Source organism: Mytilus galloprovincialis, chromosome 1 (assembly GCF_965363235.1).
Source record: "Mytilus galloprovincialis chromosome 1, xbMytGall1.hap1.1, whole genome shotgun sequence".
NCBI classification, from domain to species: Eukaryota; Metazoa; Mollusca; class Bivalvia; order Mytilida; family Mytilidae; genus Mytilus; species Mytilus galloprovincialis.
The window spans coordinates 5,057,062-5,077,374 of record NC_134838.1 but is presented as its reverse complement, the minus strand read 5'-3'; the positions used below and the strand labels follow the sequence as shown (position 1 = coordinate 5,077,374).

At 32.2% G+C, this 20,313-nt stretch overlaps 1 protein-coding gene across 3 annotated transcripts in view; it reads left to right on the top strand.

The window, feature by feature from the left end:
* Positions 1-19,391, top strand: part of LOC143063562 (tafazzin-like) — a 32,072-nt gene extending 12,681 nt beyond the window's left edge. Inside the window, exons 1-8 of one of the 3 annotated variants that reach the window (XM_076235772.1) lie at positions 5,874-6,034; positions 11,198-11,326; positions 11,905-12,117; positions 12,806-12,847; positions 13,718-13,780; positions 15,585-15,637; positions 17,433-17,510; positions 18,628-19,391. In XM_076235772.1, coding sequence (XP_076091887.1) covers positions 5,890-6,034; positions 11,198-11,326; positions 11,905-12,117; positions 12,806-12,847; positions 13,718-13,780; positions 15,585-15,637; positions 17,433-17,510; positions 18,628-18,732 — 828 coding nt within the window. In that variant the 5' untranslated portion in view covers positions 5,874-5,889 and the 3' untranslated portion in view covers positions 18,733-19,391. Of the gene's footprint in view, positions 1-5,873; positions 6,035-11,197; positions 11,327-11,370; positions 11,447-11,904; positions 12,118-12,805; positions 12,848-13,717; positions 13,781-15,584; positions 15,638-17,432; positions 17,511-18,627 lie in introns of those variants that run through there. The other 2 variants (XM_076235781.1, XM_076235788.1) reach the window with 2 other exon arrangements.
* The last annotated feature ends 922 nt before the right edge of the window (positions 19,392-20,313 follow it).

Sequence of the window (20,313 nt, the reverse complement as noted above, 5' to 3'; positions counted from 1 at the left end):
CATGAACTGAAAATCGACAGTAATGTTCATGAACTTTAATGTTCATGAACAATTCATGAACAAGAAAGGGTTCATGATCATTGTTGTTCATGAACATTTAAATGTTCATGAACCTTTCTTGTTCATGAATTGTTCATGAACATTAAAGTTCATGAACATTACTGTCGATTTTCAGTTCATGAATTGCTCATCAAATGTTCATGAAGATATGATGAACTGTTCATGAAATCTGTTCATGAACAGTTCATGAAATGTTCATGCATATTCATGAATTATTCATTATCATCTCATAAAATTACTGTCAAGGAGAGGATTCTGGGGGGGATTGGAACCCACCCTTTTTTAGCAAGATCAATGCATATGAAAGGGTTTATAGTACATAGTTTGAACCCCACACCTTTTTTAAAATGGCTGGATCTGCACCTGTACCCACCCAATATTAAAACTAAAGTAACTATGCGTCAGATATAATAATATAAAAGGATACATGTAAAGTTTCTGCTTCTTTCTGTAATATTTTGTTGTCTCTGTTCTTCCAAGTAGAATCGCTGAATAAATGTAACTAAAATCTCCACGGAATCTGTTTTACTATCAAAACTGGCAGCTCCAGTTTGATATTTAATCATTCAATCCCCTAAAAGTATAAAAAAAATCCACAAAGAATCAATTGTTCTAGATGTTTTAAAGCAATAAAATTCAATTGAAATGTTGTTGCCTGTTTATACACTACATCTGAAGCTGTTAATGAATCAAATTCATTTCAAAACCCTCCCCCTTTTTATCCCCTGAAGATTAAAAAAACTGGCTACTTATTATTTTCACAAAAGAACAATTCAAACAATTCAAAAACTATAAATTTTAGGTAACTACCAATAATCATATGTGGAAACAATTATTCATTTTGTTTATATAATTAAAAATAAATTTTCAAATATGCTTTCAGACTTTCTGATGTTGCTTTGCTCAAAGAAACCATAAAAAAATTATATTTCCTCAACAAATTATATTTTATAATAATATACACATGTCTGTCATGTTAAATTAAATTTGTAATGCACTTATCTGAAATCTTTCTGACTGGAAATGTCTTTTCCGTGTTTCCATCAGCGTAATCTCCATTTTGGTGACGTATTACCCAAGAGTGCACTTACGCTGACGTTGAGACTGTGACAATATCGCCCCAGATAATATCGGCCAGAAGTTGATCTGTGCCGTAACGGAAGTATGAAAATAAATCAAGGGTGTCGCAAACAAATATTTATTAATATGCAGTTTTATTAAGTATAATAAAAAAAAATCTTTAGTTTAAACGGCACATGGTGCATGTGAATAAACAAGTGGACTAACTTGGAAGGTATTTTTAGGGCCTTCTGAACTGTTCAGTACGATTAAAACCACGAGGTCAAGGTTTGTTTACATTGTACATACGTTGAGAAACGTCTGTCGTTGGGCCTATCTATCATTGATCTGATATTTTTCTAAGTTATTTATATGCCGGACGACAATTAATAGAAAGGCACATATGTGAACTTGGAGAAAATCAGAATTTACATCTTTAGCAGTTTAGGGAAAGGAAGAGTAAAAAAAACCTTCTTGCAGCAAACCAGTAACAGCAGTGACAGTCCCACACGCAGTGTTACCAGTTACTAAATCATCTATTATTCATAACACATGCATATGACAGATGAACATTTCAAGAATTTCAATGATCAGCTCGTGATTCATCAAAACTTCATGAACATTCATAAAATACTTTTAATGAACATTTCATGAATTTTTATGAGCAGCTACTGATTCATCAAAACTTCATGAACATTCATAAAATACTTTTAATGAACATTTCATGAATTTTTATGAACATCTAGTGATTCATCAAAACTTCATGAACATTCATAAATACTTTTAATGAACATTTCATGAATTTTTATGAGCAGCTAGTGATTCATCAAAACTTCATGAACATTCATAAAATACTTTTAATGAACAGTTCATGAATTAAATTCATGAACCTTCATTTATGAATTATTTATGAATTTTCATGTACCATTCATGAACATTCACGAACCATTCATGATAGTTCATGAAGTCATGAATTTCTTCTCGCCGGGGTAGTAATGATGTCTGGCAAGGCTATTTTAATATTTTCTGGGACGCCTTCCTAGGACACTGCCTTACATAGATATTGTCTGTACCAGTCTCGTTGTATCTGATTCACCTGGTAAACTGTATCCTCCTGGTAGGTTACTGTTAAGGGGCTCCAACCATCTCACCAGAGTGAACAAGACTTTCCCACAAAGAAAGAGTCTTGATCACGATTCACCTGCTCTGACAGACCTCAAAATAAGTAATTTATGGTAACATACCGCTGTCATTGTACTGCAGTTCTCAACAACATGTGGTTAGGCTTTCTGTCTCCAAACTGATTAAGGTAACAAACTTCTTGTTGACACTGACCTGGTTACTATCTGTGTACTGCTACCTGTTTACTGCTACCTGTCTTACCTGGTCATTGTCATAGCCTGTTTTTTTCTTATCATTTCTGATTTAAGTAAAATTTCATGGACAATGAAAGTCTTGTTTCTCTGTTATCTTTAGAACTGCTCATTTACAAGCCCCCAAGGGCCATTTTGTGAACGCTTTGTGCAATTAACTGTTGAAATAATGAGATGAAACATTAAACTCCAATCAAAATTTATGAGCAAACATGAGAAAAATGTTAAAAGCATGTATTTACATCTCAAAACATGAGAATTTTAGGCATTGTAAGAAAAAATTACTTATACAACTGGATTTTTAAGAAATTTAAGGGGAGATTATTCAAAAATTATAAGAAAAAAAATAACAACGAAATTTATTTACATAGGGAAATTATTATTCAAGTAAATAAAGATTCCTTGCGGAAGTAGTACCCCTGATTGTTTTGCTGGATATTTGTTTTATTGGCTATCTGACATAGTTTTCTGAATTATCAAACATCATCCGTTGACAAACAATAAAGTTAACATGTCTTTCTTACTGCATGTGATCACATTTTTGATAATGGAAATGGGGAATGTGCCAAAGAGACAACAACCCGACCATAGAGCAGACAACAGCAGAAGGTCACTAACAGGTCTTCAATGCAACGAGAAATTCCCGCACCCGGAGGCGTCCTTCAGCTGGCCCCTAAACAAATATATACTAGTTCAGTGATAATGAACGCCATACTAAACTCCAAATTGTAAACAAGAAACTAAAAGTTAAAATAATACAAGACTAACAAAGGCCAGAGGCTCCTGACTTGGGACAGGCGCAAAAATGCGGCGGGGTTAATATAAAAAGAAGATGTGGTATGATTGTCAATGAGACAACTATTCACAGAAGACCAAAATGACACAGACATTAACAACTACAGGTCACCGTACCGCCTTCAACAATGAGCAAAGCCCATACCGCATATTCAGCTATAAAAGGCCCCGATAAGACAATGTAAAACAATTCAAACGAGAAAACTAACGGCCTTATTTATGTAAAAAAATGAACGAAAAACAAATATGTAACACATAAACAAACGACAACCACTGAATTACAGGCTCCTGACTTGGGACAGGCACATACATAAATAATGTGGCGGGGTTAAACATGTTAGCGGGATCCCAGCCCTCCCCCTAACCTGGGACAGTGGTATAACAGTACAAAATAAGAACATGTTTGTGAGATCTCAACCCTCCCCCTATACCTCTAGCCAATGCAGAAAAGTAAACGCATAACAAATTAATGAATTGATGTTCAGTATAACTTTAGATAAATGTTTCTGTAAACATTTTGTGTTAACTTTTTTTTGATAATTTAACAAACAAAATTATTTACCTAGTAAAATAAATGAAAGAATCTCATTTAGGAAGACAATAAAACATACAACTTCAATATTAGATTGACAGTATCTCTAACTTAAGTTTCTTTTTCTGTCTAAATTTTCTTTGTTCTACAACACATCTGGATTGATATATTTCATTTGTGCAATTTTTCAAAGGGACTTTGAAATGTACTAAAGATTTCCTATCAACCAAGTTCAACTTATATAAATCAGAGTGAGAAATGCATTTTTAGTTTGAGTTATCTCCCTTGGAGCAGGAGCAGGATCTGCTTACCCTTCCAGAGCACCTGAGATCATCCCAAGTTTTTGGTGGGGTTCGTGTTGATCAGTCTTTAGTTTTCTATATTGTGTCTTCTGTACTATTATTTGTCTGTTTGTCTTTTTATTTTTAGCCATGGCTTTGTCAGTTTATTTTCTATCTATAAGGTTGACTTTCCCTCTGGTATCTTTCGTCCCTCTTTTGGCTTACATGAATGGAGTCACAAGTGAGTTATCTTCCCTGGACAACAGGAATGGCTGTAAATGGTTTTTTTTTTTTTTTTTTTATTTGAATAAACAAAATGATTCATGTGGTACAAGCAAGTGTGAGATAACATCTCTAGACATGAATTATGTGATTACAGTTGGCTTTAAGAAATTAAAAACGTTTAGAAAAAACTTAATGTAAAGTTAAACAAACAACAAAAAAAGTTCAGGTTGTCTGAATTATGAAGAAATATGTGCATGTTGACTTCAAACATGGTGACAGAAGGAAAATAAACCTTGCTCAAACTTTGTAGACAAAAACTATCTTGAAAAACATAAAGTATACATGCATGAAATGTGAGGATCCAGAAGTTTTAAAATAAACCTGTAATTTGACAAGAAGTCTCTTTTAAGAAAGATATTAAACAATGTGAATGCTAATAAATGTCAATGACACCTTGGTTATTCTTATGACATAATGTCTATGTTCCCATTAATTTGCCATTACCCAAAATCATCCTTTTCAAGAATGCACTTTTGCTAGACATTTGGTTGGTGTTGATTTTTATTTTGCTAATTTCAGAATACAGAAATAGAACATCTTCTATTCAACTTGATACAGAAATAGAACATCTTTATTCAAATGGATCATGTTGATACAGAAATAGAACATCTTCTATTCAACTTGATAATCATTTGAAATGAGATTTTTGCAGACGTCATGTGTATAAAAATTGCAAACTGACATTTGTGTTGCATCTTTTTCATAACTAAATTTGAGAGTTATAATTATTGCATGATAAAAACACAGCTCTGAAAATTTATGAAAATGTAATGAATAACAAGTCAACTGATTTTTTGGCTTTTGAGTCAAACATAACTATAATGAATGTAAGATTAAAAAAAAGTAATTTCACAAAAAGATCTACAATGTAGAAATACAATTATTGGTGGCAAGTGTTCTATTTCTGAACTTGAGAAACTGTCTGTACATTGTGTTTTATAGGATAAACACTATGATAATTATGTCATTCAGTAGTATGTCACTACATAACATTGCATTGTATGAGGTGAAGCATCTAGACTTTGTTGACAGGAAGATATGCTGTATCAAAAAGATGGATATTAAACAGTCTATAAATAGCACAAAATGTTCAAGATGTACTTTCTGTTATACCATGTACATGGTGGCAACATATTGCAAAGATTAAAGATTTATTGATTATACCAGAATACATTTGAAAAAAAAAGTGAAATAAAATTATGATTGGTTGTTTCAAATGGTGACATTTACAGATTGTTTATTACTGAAAATTGGAACAGTATAAAACAATAAATGACAACCACTTAACCTCATGAACCTAGATATGAATGGAATTATGTATAATGTAAATTATCCTGATTACAGTAATCTGGTATAAATAGTATGTAACAGATTGGGAAAGTACTATACATGCTATATGTGTAAATACTGTTGAATAATATATCTTTAGGCAATACAAAAAACTGGACATTCAAATTTCATGATTTTACATAGAAATCATATAAAAACTGTATTTGTGGATGATATGGATTTACAGCATGTACAGGGTGTTAATAGGATACAAAGAGACCCAAAATACTGGTTCTTCTCAGAAAGGCCAAACAAAATTTGGAGTTTTTTCAGTTTCCTAGTAATTTTTCTTACTCTTGTTTACTGCAAAGTAATGAAAGGTATTTATCTTATACTTTTTATGTATCTATTGTATTCCAAATTATTTTAAGTTTTATCAGTTTTTGCATTAATGGTCAATGATGGTACTCATGGTAGTTCCAATAATTTGACACCTTTTTTTTCTATTTTTGTCGTTGTCGTGAAAACAAAATGGAAAAGCAAGTACAAAACAATAGACCTTAGGCAATAAAAGTAATGTTAAAAAGAGATTTTTTTTTATAGAAATGTGGAGTAGGATATATTAAATGTTTTTCAACATGTTCAACTGTATCAAGTTTTAAAAATATTGGTGATGTCAATTTCATAATAATGAAATATACATGAGGGGCATCATCATGATTGTGAAGTCAGTTTGTTGGTCTTTACATCTGTTTTACACTTTGTATCTGCAAAAACTTTTAATTAAAGTATATTATAAATTGGTTTTTTGTCGAGCCTGCAACTTTTGTTGCAGAAAGCTCGACATAGGGATAGTGATCCGGCGGCGGCGGCGGCTACGGCGGCGGCGGCGGCTACGGCGGCGGCGTTAGCTCACTTCTTAAAAGCTTTATATTTTAGAAGTTGGAAGACCTGGATGCTTCATACTTTGTATATAGATGCTTCATGTTACGAAGTTTCCGTCAGTCACATGTCCAATGTCCTTGACCTCATTTTCATGGTTCAGTGACCACTTGAAAAAAAAGTTCAAATTTTTTGTAATGTTGAATTCTCTCTTATTATAAGTAATAGGATAACTATATTTGATGTGTGCGTACCTTGCAAGGTCCTCATGCCCGTCAGACAGTTTTCACTTGACCTCGACCTCATTTCATGGATCAGTGAACAAGGTTAAGTTTTGGTGGTCAAGTCCATATCTCAGATACTATAAGCAATAGGGCTAGTATATTCGGTGTATGGAAGGACTGTAAGGTGTACATGTCCAACTGGCAGGTGTCATCTGACCTTGACCTCATTTTCATGGTTCAGTGGTTATAGTTAAATTTTTGTGTTTTGGTCTGTTTTTCTCATACCATATGCAATAGGTCTACTATATTTGTTGTATGGAATGATTGTTAAGTGTACATGTCTAGCGGGCAGATGTCATGTGACCTTGACCTCATTTTCATGGTTCAGTGGTCAAAAAGTTAAGTTTTTGAGTTTTGGTCTTTTTATCTAATGCTATATGCCATAGGTCAACTATATTTGGTGTATGGAAATATTTTATGATCTTTATGTCAGTCGAGCAGGTTTTATTTAACCGTGACCTCATTTTCACGGTTCATTGCACAGTGTTAAGTTTTTGTGTTTTGGTCTATTTTTCTTAAACTATAAGTAATGTGTCAACTATATATGTTGTATAGAAGCATTGTTAGCTGTACCTGTCTGCCTGGCATGGTTCATCTGACCTGGACCTCTTTTTCAAGGTTCATTGGTCTTTGTTTAGTTATCTTGGTTAATGCAGGGTTCGTACGGGGCATGGAATCCTGGAAAAGTCATGGATTTTTATTTAGGAGGGAAAAGGCCTTTAAAAGTCATGGAAAGCTATATTTTAGTGATAAGTCCTTGAATAGTCATGGAAAATGATTATTTGCACTGTAATCTTTATTGCATGTCTTCAAACATCTCAAATTAAATGATCCCCGTAGTTTTTGTCGAAACTGTTTCTTTTTCGAATGCCAGAAACAAGGCCCCAGTTGTGGTAAGTGTAAAATGAGAATTTAAAATTCGTTTCTTCAAAATTGTTTATAAAAATATGCAACTGCATCTGGTTCCCTTCATAGTGCAATTTGCTTTAACAGTATCACTATTGAATATATAAGAAACCAGCTATCGGAATATTCGAAAACGAAGTTATTGCTACCAAACAGCCGTTGAAAAACACTTTTAATGAAAATGTACGGATAGAGGAGCTGAAATGATAAGAGTCCTACATATAGTAAAGTGCAATTTTTCATACAAAAGTTGTGAGGATATCGTCTCGGTATTTAAGAATATGTTTCTGGATAGTAGACAAATGTCACTGCTGAAATGGCAATGATGCCTCTAAGTAGGAAGGTGATAGTTGTTTGTCTACAATGCATTATCTGTTTGATGAAAGTCCAACCAGTCAAGAGGATTATGCGAAATAACCTTTTCTAATAGTTTGTTTATTAAAATATTTCAAAATTTGTATATATTCTTTTATACTGTAAAAAGAGGCAGAACATATACCAAAGGGGACATTCAAATGAGTGTGTAGGTCATACTTTTTCATAGAATCTTTGATAACAAGTAGGTCTACATCATTGTTAGCAAACTTAACTCAGTATTGTCATTCATAAATATGTTGGTATTTCTCATTGTGTTTTAGTGCAATTGTGTCATTATTTGATGTTAAAAAAATTGTTTATTTAGTTGCATAGAAAGGACACAAAAGCATGTTTATAGCATTAGAGATGACTTTTTGGTCTATAGTTTTGGGGTATGGAAATTTCATAAAACATCCTTGAAAAGTCATGGAAAAATGGAACTAAAAAGATGTATGAACCCTGTTAATGTAAAGTTTATGTGACAGTTGTAATAAAGCTTAGATTTATACTTAAGACTATCAACATAATATCAATGATTAGTATAGAAGGCGAGACATTTCAGCGTGTGCACTCTTGTTTTTAAAATACCCTGATTATGTATCAGATGGGATCGCATGGTAAATTCTTCTGGAAGGTTGAAATATAAACAGACTTGTCTGGCTTGTCCCAAAATCTCACAAGTAAATATGTTCAAACTAATTGTCCAGTACAAGTAATTTTTATGATAAACAGTACAGACAATAAAAAATGTATATGGCAGTTTAATTAGTAATCTACTTTTCGTTGGAATTATTTTTTTGATATTTCCAAGACTATTTTTGATCATGTTGATTGAGAGTTAATAATTGCCATATAAAAACAAATTCACGAATTCATGAATTTGAAAAGGTTCAGACTTGTATTATAACTGATATTAGTTATATTCATTTGACAACATGCTGACTTTGCACTCTGTACATGATTTTATTGTACTTGTTTAATTCTTTCTTTACAAATCAATAAACTAGGTAGTAATTCTTACCGTTTGCATCTTTTCTTCTCAGTAAATATTATTATGCATTGTGCAAAAAACATGTTGCATTTGATTTATTTGATAATAATCATGTTAATAAAAGTAAATTTTCGTGAGGATTCATGCTTAAGAGGGAGATCGTGTTTGCATTTAATCCAGAAAGTTTAAAAGGATTACTGAGAGTTATTCAGAATATAAGACATTTATAACAGATTTGTTTTTACCTGGGTCCTACAGGCTTTGGGAAACCATCCTTAAATAATAATAAAAAAACCAAATTAATATAAAAAAGAAGATGTGGTATGACTACCAATGAGGCAACTGTGCACAAGAGACCAAAATGACACAGACATAAACAACTAAAGGTCACCGTACGGCCTTTAACATGCAAAAATAATCCAATGCCATTGGAGATGTCAGAGTTGGTTACCAAGGAAAAACATTGATATTCCTTAAAACTTCTGCACAAATTGATACTTTTAAATTGATAATATAATGTTGGAAATATAATATTATCATCATTTGCTAATTAAGTCTCCCAAACAAAGTTTGGAGACTTATTGTTTTTGCTCAGTTCTTATTATTTTTATTATTCTTCTTCTTTTTATGGCACCCTCAACGGAGTTGGGGTGACGTATTGTTATTCTACGTTTCTTTTTTTATGTCACCCGATCGACAATGTCGGGTGACATATTGCTTTTCCTCCGTTTCTTTGTTATTATTATTCTTCTTATTCTTCCAATGATTTTTGTCCGGCAGATTTTTTGAAGGCAATGGAACCAATCTTAGTGATAGTCAACTATAATGAGGAACACAAAATTTGGGGTTGCAGTAGGTCATAGGACCATTAAAAATGGCTGCCGTTACCATGGAAACGGAAAAATTGTGAAAAATTCCACTTTTTGGTTTTAGGGAATTATTGGACTGATTTATTTCTGTTGGACCATACACACATCTGTCACTTTTTACTCTCCCTAACTATACTGATTTATTTCTGTTGGACCATACACACATCTGTCACTTTTTACTCTCCCTAACTATACTGATTTATTTCTGTTGGACCGTACACACATCTGTCACTTTTTACTCTCCCTAACTATACTGATTTATTTCTATTGGACCATACACACATCTGTCACTTTTTACTCTCCCTAACTATACTGATTTATTTCTGTTGGACCATACACACATCTGTCACTTTTTACTCTCACTAACTATACTGATTTATTTCTGTTGGACCGTACACACATCTGTCACTTTTTACTCTCACTAACTATATTGATTTATTTCTATTGGACCATACACACATCTGTCACTTTTTACTCTCCCTAACTATACTGATTTATTTCTGTTGGACCATACACACATCTGTCACTTTTTACTCTCACTAACTATATTTAAGTGATAGTGTTTTAATTAGTGACTTCAACATTCATCTGGTTATGTCATATCATTAGACAAATTTAAAATTCCTTGGTTAATGTTCTACTTCTGTTTGACAAAAAACTTGTGTATAAAATGTTCTGCTATGATGTATCAAATTTTAAACTCATTAAGTGAGCAATGTAGAGCTGGAGTACAGCGTAAAATAAGGGAGCAGTAACATTACATCTTGTTTAATATTGCATTTTGTGCTGTACAGAGTTACATGTAGACCTGATTTTAATTGATAAAATTGAGAATGGAAATGGGGAATGTGTCAAAGAGACAGCAACCCAAGCATAGAGTAGACAACAGCCGAGGGCCACCAATGGGTCTTCAATGCAACGAGAAACTCCTGCACCAATGGAGTCATTCAGCTGGCCCCTAAACAAATACCGGTATGTTACTAGTTCAGTGATAATGGACATCATACTAAACTCTGAATTATACACACGAAACTAAAATTAAAAATCATACAAGACTAACAAAGGCTCCTGACTTGGGACAGTCGCTAAAATGCAAAAATTATTTCTGGTATTATAACTCTGATTTGTTAGTTTATATTATTAAAGCAATTATCCTCATAGATGAGATGATCACCTATTAAAGAAGTGTAAATAAAAAAAAGACTCGTCATCATATTGGGTCTAATCTTTAATTATGTCAACCCTTTATTGTAGGATTGCTGAACACATACAAAATTCATAATAAGGAGAGATTATACAAATGTTTGTACGACAGAGAAGAGAAAAGAGGACTTGTAACTGTTAGTAACCATGACAGCTGTATGGATGATCCATTGCTATGGGGTAAGACAATTGTAACTGTTAGGAACCATGACAGCAGTATGGATGATCTGTTGCTTTGGGGTAAGACAATTGTAACTGTAAGTAACCATGACAGCTGTATGGATGATCTGTTGCTATGGGGTAAGACAATTGTAACTGTTAGTAACCATGACAGCTGTGTGGATGATTCATTGCTATGGTGTAAGACAACATGTGCTCTTTTGATGACTATTTATAATTTAATACCGTGCTCTTTAAACATGAAAAAGCCCATACTACCATCTCTTTTAGGGAAATTGAGGTTACTTGTAGACTGAGATTTCTAGGATGTTCAAGGGAAGTAACTTTTGTTTTAGTCTTTAATTTTGATATCATGAACTCAGTTAAACTTGAACACCATGGTCAGTCATCCACTGGACAAAAGAAACCACTCATTATAAGAGAGGTGACCTTTATATTAAAGCTAAAAATACTATTATTATAAAAGGGACCAGAAGATGGTGACCTGTCATGACAGTGTTTGGCTTGATACAAATAAACTTTATTGCAGGTTTTACTGTATGTATTCATCTCATATATTTATGTTTTGTTTCCTTCAGGATGTCTGAAGTGGAGAAATACAGTTCAACCTGCCAAGGTACGATGGATAACAGCTGCTAATGATATCTGTTTCACCAAGTGGTCCCACGCTCTGTTCTTCAGTCTAGGAAGAGTAGTGCCAATTATAAGAGGAGATGGGGTATACCAGAGGAGTATGGACTTTATAATTGAGAAAATAAATAATGGGGACTGGACACATATATTTCCTGAAGGTTAGTTTGCAGAAAAAAAGTTGAGTTGAATATTTGAAGAGTCACACTACATTACCAAGTTACAAATTAAGTAGTGTCAAAATTTTTTATGTTGTAACACATGTACAAAATGTTTCAAAACGTACTTGAGGCTATTCTGTTAAAACCTACAATCTATACTGGACCCAGAAAAGGCACTTTTAAATCTCATCTATGGTTGGGTGTTGAAAGGCATGAAAATGTAAGATAAATATTGATGACAATCCTAATTTCAAAATGCACTCATTAGGGTACTATATAAATAAGAAGATGTGATATGAGTGCTAATGAGACAACTCTCCATCAAGGTCACAATGAGTAATAATTAACAACAATGGGTAATTATTAACAATGATAGGTCAAAGTACAACCTTCACATAGAGCCTTGGCTCACACGGAACAGTAACTTATAAAAGGCCAAAATGACTAGTGTTAAATATTCCAAAAGGAAAACCAAAGGTCTAATCTATATATATATATGAAAAAAAAAAAAAAAAAAAAAAAAAATTGTAAACTACACCAACAAACGACAACCACAGATCAATAGGCTCCTGACCATGTATGTTTTAATGAAATAACCTTTTAAGAAAAGCATGTAAACATTTGATAGATTTCAAAAACATAATTGCCACTCAAAATTTGCTGAAAAACTTGTTGTTTTTTTTTCCAGGAAGAGTGAACATAGACAAAAGCTTCATTAGATTTAAATGGGGTAAGTACAAGTACATGTACTTAAAGTATGAAACATATTTTCTTTAGAGTTTTATAAACTTTACAATCCTGGCACAATTGCACACACATTTAAAATAAAGAGAAAATTTTCAATTGTAAAATGTCCATATCTAATTAAATACAAGTTGATAAATACAAAAACCAATAGAATTTATGAAAGCACCACAAAACAAACTTTTCACATGCTGTAAAAGTGATAAAATTTGGTGATAGTCCTATTATATATTGTGTCATAGAAGTGAAGATCTATGTCCTTTTCTAGAATCTATTTCCCTTTCAACAATGTCCTTTATGCTGACATTAGAATTATCAAAAGCCATGGAGGAAAGATCGAAATGAATTAGATAAAAGAAGATGTGGTATGAGTGCCAATGAGACAAATCTCCATCCAAGTCACAATTTATAAAAGTAAACCATTATATATATAATACTATTATACTTGAATTATACAAGTATTAGTTAAAACCTTTAAAATTTGATGCTGTTTGATCTATGTACATCGGAAGTTTCAGTTTCTTGCAATACAAATATTGCAGAAAAATAACACTTTTCATCTTTTATTTTTTATACAGTTTAATTATCAACTTTTTATTTTTTTATTTTTGAAAATCAAAAAAATAGTAGTGAAAACAGTCACAAATTATAAACTTCTTATTCTCTCAATAATATCAATGCATATTAAAAAATATTAATTTTTGAAAATCAAATAAGTAACAACGCCAAATAGGCCAATAGAATTGTATACTCATTGATTGGTACTTTTTGTCTTTTTGTCATTTTTCAATCTGACGGGCCAATACCTTTCAGAAACACTATTGCATGATATTTAAATGAAAATTTCTCCTTGTAGGAGTAGGCAGACTGGTTGCAGAGGCCAAAAAAATTCCTGTTGTCTTGCCAATGTACCATGTAGGTAAGTTTTCTGTCGTACTGCCATATATACATGTTCAAGTTTCCTGTTATATTGTCATGTGAACATGGTCAAGTTTCCTAATGTATTGTGTTGTAGATAAATTTCTTATTGTACAGTTGGTAGGTTTTATGTTGCCAATGAAACAACTCTCAACAAGACACCAAATGACACAGAAATTAACAACTATGACAACTATAGGTCTTCAACAATAAGCAAAGCCTATAATACATAGTCAGCTATAAAAGACCAAAAATGACATGTAAAACAAAACAAGAAAACTCAAAATGTTCATACCACATTTGGTGCAAACCAGCAAAACAATAGACCCCCAAAACAGACAGAATACTGTAAATTCAGAAATTATTGCGAGGTTTTTATTATTGCGAAAAATGCGACAGAGTTGTAAACGCAATAATTTGCAACCCCCCCCCGCCCCCCAAAAAATAATATGGATGGACGCTCCAGAAGACTCATTACTCCCTAGTATGTAGTATATAAAGTATCTATCTATATATTGCAAATAGACATTTTCGGAAAGTGTTTTAAATTTTTATGTTTACATTTATGATGACATTTACAGAAAATTCTAGAGGGGTCATTTCAAAGTGTACAATATTGACAAATTGAAAATAACTCAAATATTTATTTTTTTTCTATTCAAATCAACGAAACAAGTCGTTACGCTTTAACTATATGACGAAGTTTTCTCCTGGGATGTTTCCAGAGACTTCCCATAACTCTATAATTCTTCAATTCTCCAATAGAATGTTCAACAGTGACTGTATTCTTTGATTAAATTATTAATTTTGCGACACCTCCTTTTTAAATTCTCTGGTTTTCGCTGTATTTGCTGGCGTGTATAGGGTGTCATAAGAGGATATCTATTAGGATATATTTTATCTGCCAGTAAAACTATTCCTTCAGGAAAGTCAAGCTCTGCATTTCTACCAATTGACCTCATCATTGCAAACTGTTGTGCGTCATTTTGATGTCCCAAAAACCCGGCATCAATATAACATATTATGCCTAAATTATCGATGATGACCTGAGTATGTACGCAATGAAAGTGGCGATGTCCAGAACAATAAAGCTCCCAACAAGTGGCCTGTAAATTTCCGTTGAGGTACCGTCAGTAGCACCTACTGCCATTGGGAGTTTTTTCCCAGTTTCCCATCTTTGCTGTCCATTCATTAAGAGATGGCCAATGTACAATGTACCAGATGATAAAAATGTGTGCGTCTAAGAAAAAAAAAGCGGAGCCCAAAAAAATGCAGCTTGTAAATCAGCTTACCTATGAAAAATTTATGGCAAAGAAAATCCTAAATTACTGAAAGCATTGGGAGTCAGCTCCTCGTCTGATTCAGACGAATAAAAACAGTACTTGTTATAAAAATGGTGAAAAATAGCTGATTTTCATTAAAATTATATCTCTCATTGTTTTCTTATATTAAGCATGTAGCCACATTTTTCGAGACATTATGTATTTTGAGATGACCCACAGGTAAGTTTACCTGTAATTATCATCGTCAACTTAAATGTACTTGTAAATTTAGTTTCCGAAAACGTCTATTATGATCAGCAACGAAAAGAGTAACTGCAGATTATGCACAAAACAGACTAGCAAATTGGCCATTTTTTTAACAAGTGTGCCTGCCACTTGTTTAATTGTAAATTGTCTATAAGTAGGAATGATTAGAATAAAAATGTTACTGTGAAATACTACCAATACAAAACAACTCTTCATTTATTTATGACCTTAGCTTTTACATGACATTATATTTAACATTTACTTATATTTTTGTAGGAATGGATGATATACTTCCAAATAACAAACCTTATGTACCAAGAATCAGAAAGGTAAAATATGTTGTGTTTTTTTGTCTGTCTCATATCGGGTTAAAGTTTTGGTTTGAGTTAATTTAAATTCTCCCTCACGCTGCTCATTGGAATTTAAAGTATTTCATCCCTAAATTCAATATATATAGGCTATAAAGAAAACACAGAAATAGGACTAGTTGCTTGCAGTAACATATTATTTTCTCTTGCTTTACAATATTTTATTTAAGAAATAATTCATGGGGGCTTGAATATATCGTGATTTTACCACGGGTTGGCCCTTTATGACAAATATTTTACCCCTGAGCGATAGCGAGGGGTAAAATATCGGCATAAAGGGACAACCCGTGGTAAAATCTAGATATATTCAAGCCCCATGAATTATTTCGATTCTGATAGGACACATACAGCAATTCTTTTGGATCGAAGCGCTCTAGGTGTAGGCAAATATTTGCCGTTCCCATAAATAAACGCACTAATAAACTAGCGTAAAAGAACGGAGCAAAGTGCATTAGTGACATGTTTAAACTATTTAAAATAATGTATTTAGACAGTTTTGGATCTATTTGAATGATAATTTATTTATATGTCTTATATGATGTACAATAAAGGGCTTTTGCCACATTTTAGCATCATTTGTGTATGTTTCCTTGTGATGATTTTCGGATTCACAAGCGTGTATTTTCCCGTAAAATGCTTACATTCTAACGTCATTGTTCTATGACGTCGGGTATCTCATTCATAAAAAATCATATGACGTGGGAGTACAATCGGAACAGCACTGGCAATATATTCATATTTTACCACGGGTGTGTACTCAAAGCGTTTGAAGGACGTCATGTTAGAATTTGCTTTATTGTACAGATGATTTCTTCAATTCAGTCAACATATAAATACATGTAATACATTTAAATGCCAAACTTTATATAGTACATGTACCATTAAACCCCACCCGTAAAAACCGCCAGAACTTTCCTTGTGCCTTATGCATCTAACATCAAACTTTATCTATACTACGTACTGTTGCAGAACCAGTATCAGAACTAGTTATACTAGTTCCCAGCTATATGTCATTACTACAAACAGGAAAAAACAAATTTCAAATGAAATGAAATATATTCATCATGAAGTATGGTCTTAAAAACTTGAAACATAGTTCACATGCTTGTTTAACTTTTACAGATAAATTTTTTATGTTTATCTGGTTCAAATCCATAGCATTTCTATGTGTTGCAAATGGAACTATGATACTTCATTGTTAACTTATTGTGATATTATTAATAACTTCAAATTTCTGTTCAAATTTTAATTTATTGGTCAATTACAGTGTGACTGTCTTATATTTCTAACACAAATTACCTCCCCCCTTTTTATGCCTTTGCCGTAGCAAAGGTAGCATTAAGTTTACCCTTGTTTGTCTGTACATCAGTATGTTCCAGAATTGGTTTCTGTTCTCTAACTTTAATTAAATGTTATGACACTTACAGATTTGAATGTTGGTGGTGTCACTTTTACAGTTCTAGAGTTATGCCCCTTTAAAAATGGAAAGATTGCTGATGTTTTTGTTTCCATTCTATAGCTTAAGTTTGCCTCAATTAAATGTTATGAAATGTATGCACAATTCTCATTACCACAAAACTCAAATCAATTTAAAATATGGGTAGTGACACTACAGTTCTTGAGCTATGTCCCATTTTAATGTTTCAATGTATATGCAAGCGGGGACATCCTCTGTGTCCTTCCCCATTTATTTATTTAGCAAATACCACTATATTTATGATATTTTCTTTCATGTTTTATGTTAATATATTCACAGAAGGTGACACTGTTGATTGGACAGCCTATGGAATTTACAGAAGATGTAGAATTAATGAGGCTTATGAAGAAAACACCTGTAAGTTTTATATGATAAGCTATTGAGAGAGTAGATGATAAACCATAATTGGCAGAAAAGAAGCTAAGGGTTTTCTCATACAAATATACTTCAGACAGGGAATGGTGTATTTGTCCATTATAATAAAACATATGGTGACATTTAGATGTCTAAAGGATATTTACCTGCCATTTAATTTATTTGTATCATATACTACAGATAATATGTATGAATGTATATGTGGCAATGTGGCACCATATTTCAGACATGTTATAGGGGACAAAGCCAAATAAGTTGCTTTTCATTTTCCTGCTTTAACACAACAAATGGGATATTTATATGAGGGTAGTAATGCCCTTTACCATCAGGTGTCCAACCATCATTTTTGGCTACTGTTAGCTTCAAATTGGTCCAAATTTTACCATGATTAGTTAAACTAGCCTAGTCGTGATTAGTCAGAGGTCTCAAATAATTATCAATAACGTTATTTTGGAAAAAAAGATTTAATGTGATTCATCAAAACCAGTCAATTTTGTTAACATCTAAAAGAAAGTGCACAATTTATAATAATGCAACAAACATTACCGTTAACGTCAATTTGGCAAGAATTTTTACCATTATCTTCATAACATACCCCAATAATTACCCTCTTATATATATACCAGCAAGATTCTGCTCTGGTATAATAATCCCATTCTCTTTCTTTGCTTTTATGTAACTTTGTCAATAAGTGAAATATTGGGGTAATTTTGGTACCAAATAAAAGCTTGAAGAATCACTGTAGAACCCATGTTAAAAGTTTATTTTTAATGATAAATTAAACCATGAAGTATAATATGAGAGCACATTTGTCCTGTTGTTCAGATCAGAACTCCCTGTTTTTGTATTACCAGAATATCTGGAAATGCAATTAATGGTAAGCTGAATTTTTCAGCACAAGTTAGGAAAAGGTAGAGTTTTATTATAAATATGCCACTATATTTGAACTTAAGACGTAGTAACCATTTATGCTTGAAACTGCAGAATTTAACACAGAAAGCAATGGTTCTATGAATTAGTGGTTTATTCCTAAAAGAAGTATTTAGTTTAATCCTGGCTAATCATAGCATGGTCATGTTAATCAATTTGTTTTTTTCAGACTGAAATTAGAAAATACATAACAGACAAGATTCAAGATGAAATATACAAACTGAAAGAAAAAGCTGAAAGATTACATGTTGAATCATTTCAAGAACAAGTTTGATGATAGTTTATTTTAGTTTTGTTTAAATCACCAAAGTGCCGTTTCAGTGTGTGTATGTGATTGGTTACTTGTAATATGTGTGTGTAAGAATGGTTGGTCAGCACAGAATATATGTTTGCATACATACTCTACATTTAGAAATATGAAAAATCTGACTATTAGATATTCATTTTATAAATGAATAAAGCATTTTCATTGTATAATTTTCATTGTATAATTAATATTCTATCACTATATGGTTTAAAATACCAGTAGATCTGTCATATTTTGGATGCTTGTCCGGATACTGAATTTACAGAACATTTCTTTTTTCATTATTATAAAAACATTTTTTTTCATATATAGTTGACTAGTGTGTTGGAAAAGTTCAATGCGACAATTGGTTTCATCCATACTTTCAAATTATCAAATAAAATAGGGGATCACAGACCTTATTTTCTTGAGAGAAAGAAAAAACACCAAAAAAAACCCACAAATTGTCCTATCAAATTCAGTATTATTATCTGCCCTTGATTTTAACAGGATTTTTTTTCTGAAATTTTAAATACACTTTGGACACTTATTTTGTGTATAGTTGAATCTTTCAATTTCAAGTTTAAGACGTTTCTGTTGAAAACAGAATGCAACATGCCCAGAAGTGGTGCTCAGCAAAAAACGCCCTATCTTCCTTAAATTGTCTTTATAGTTTACAGATTTCCTTCAAAGTGTTATATCTACTTCACAGTTTTATGCTTGAATGTTTTTAATCACATGAATGAATTTTGTTTCAGAATATAATTACATTTTTCTCAGGGTATTTAGCACTAATCGACCATATTTATATATGTAAAAATGTATGTTTTCAACTGATTGACATATTGTAAATAATTGTTACTGTATTAATTTTACTAAATTAAAGTTTTACTATGCAAGAAATGAGTTACAATGATTTGGACTTTTTATAATACAGTATATATATTGCGGGTTATTTTGTGGGTGTAAAATTTTTATTCGTTATTGCAAAAAATAAACTTAAATTTGCCAACCATGTTTTTCTAAAATTACACAAATATGTTGTTTTAAATTGATATAGTTTTTGTCTCGCTTGACATTTGTTTTCCTGGTGGTTATATAGCACCAACAGGGCCACCCCTCATTTTTGGTTCATTGATTTTGAAACTTTTACATAGTTTACAAGTTAATGGTGTTTGATATTCAGTTGTATAAGCATTGGCACATCTCATTTCCATGGAGATTGTTTAGCCATGTACCTTCAGTCAGGGTTCATGGACTTTGAATATTTGCATAACTTATATGTAGTGTTGTCAACGGTTAACCGTTCGAACGATCGAATACCGAATACCAAAAAAGCTAACCGGTTAACCGGACTTTTTTTTCAATTTAAATAGATTTCATATAAATGTGTATTGAAATCATTAAATAGTTGTGTTTTCTTTAAAAAATGTTGTCGTGGTAATTAATTTGACGGATCAACTGTCCAGTATACTGATTGGTATTGTTAATCCAAAAATATAAAATTAATTAAAACTTGTCTCTCAGCTCGGGGCAAGATCTTAAGGAAACATAATTAGTTTCATGTTT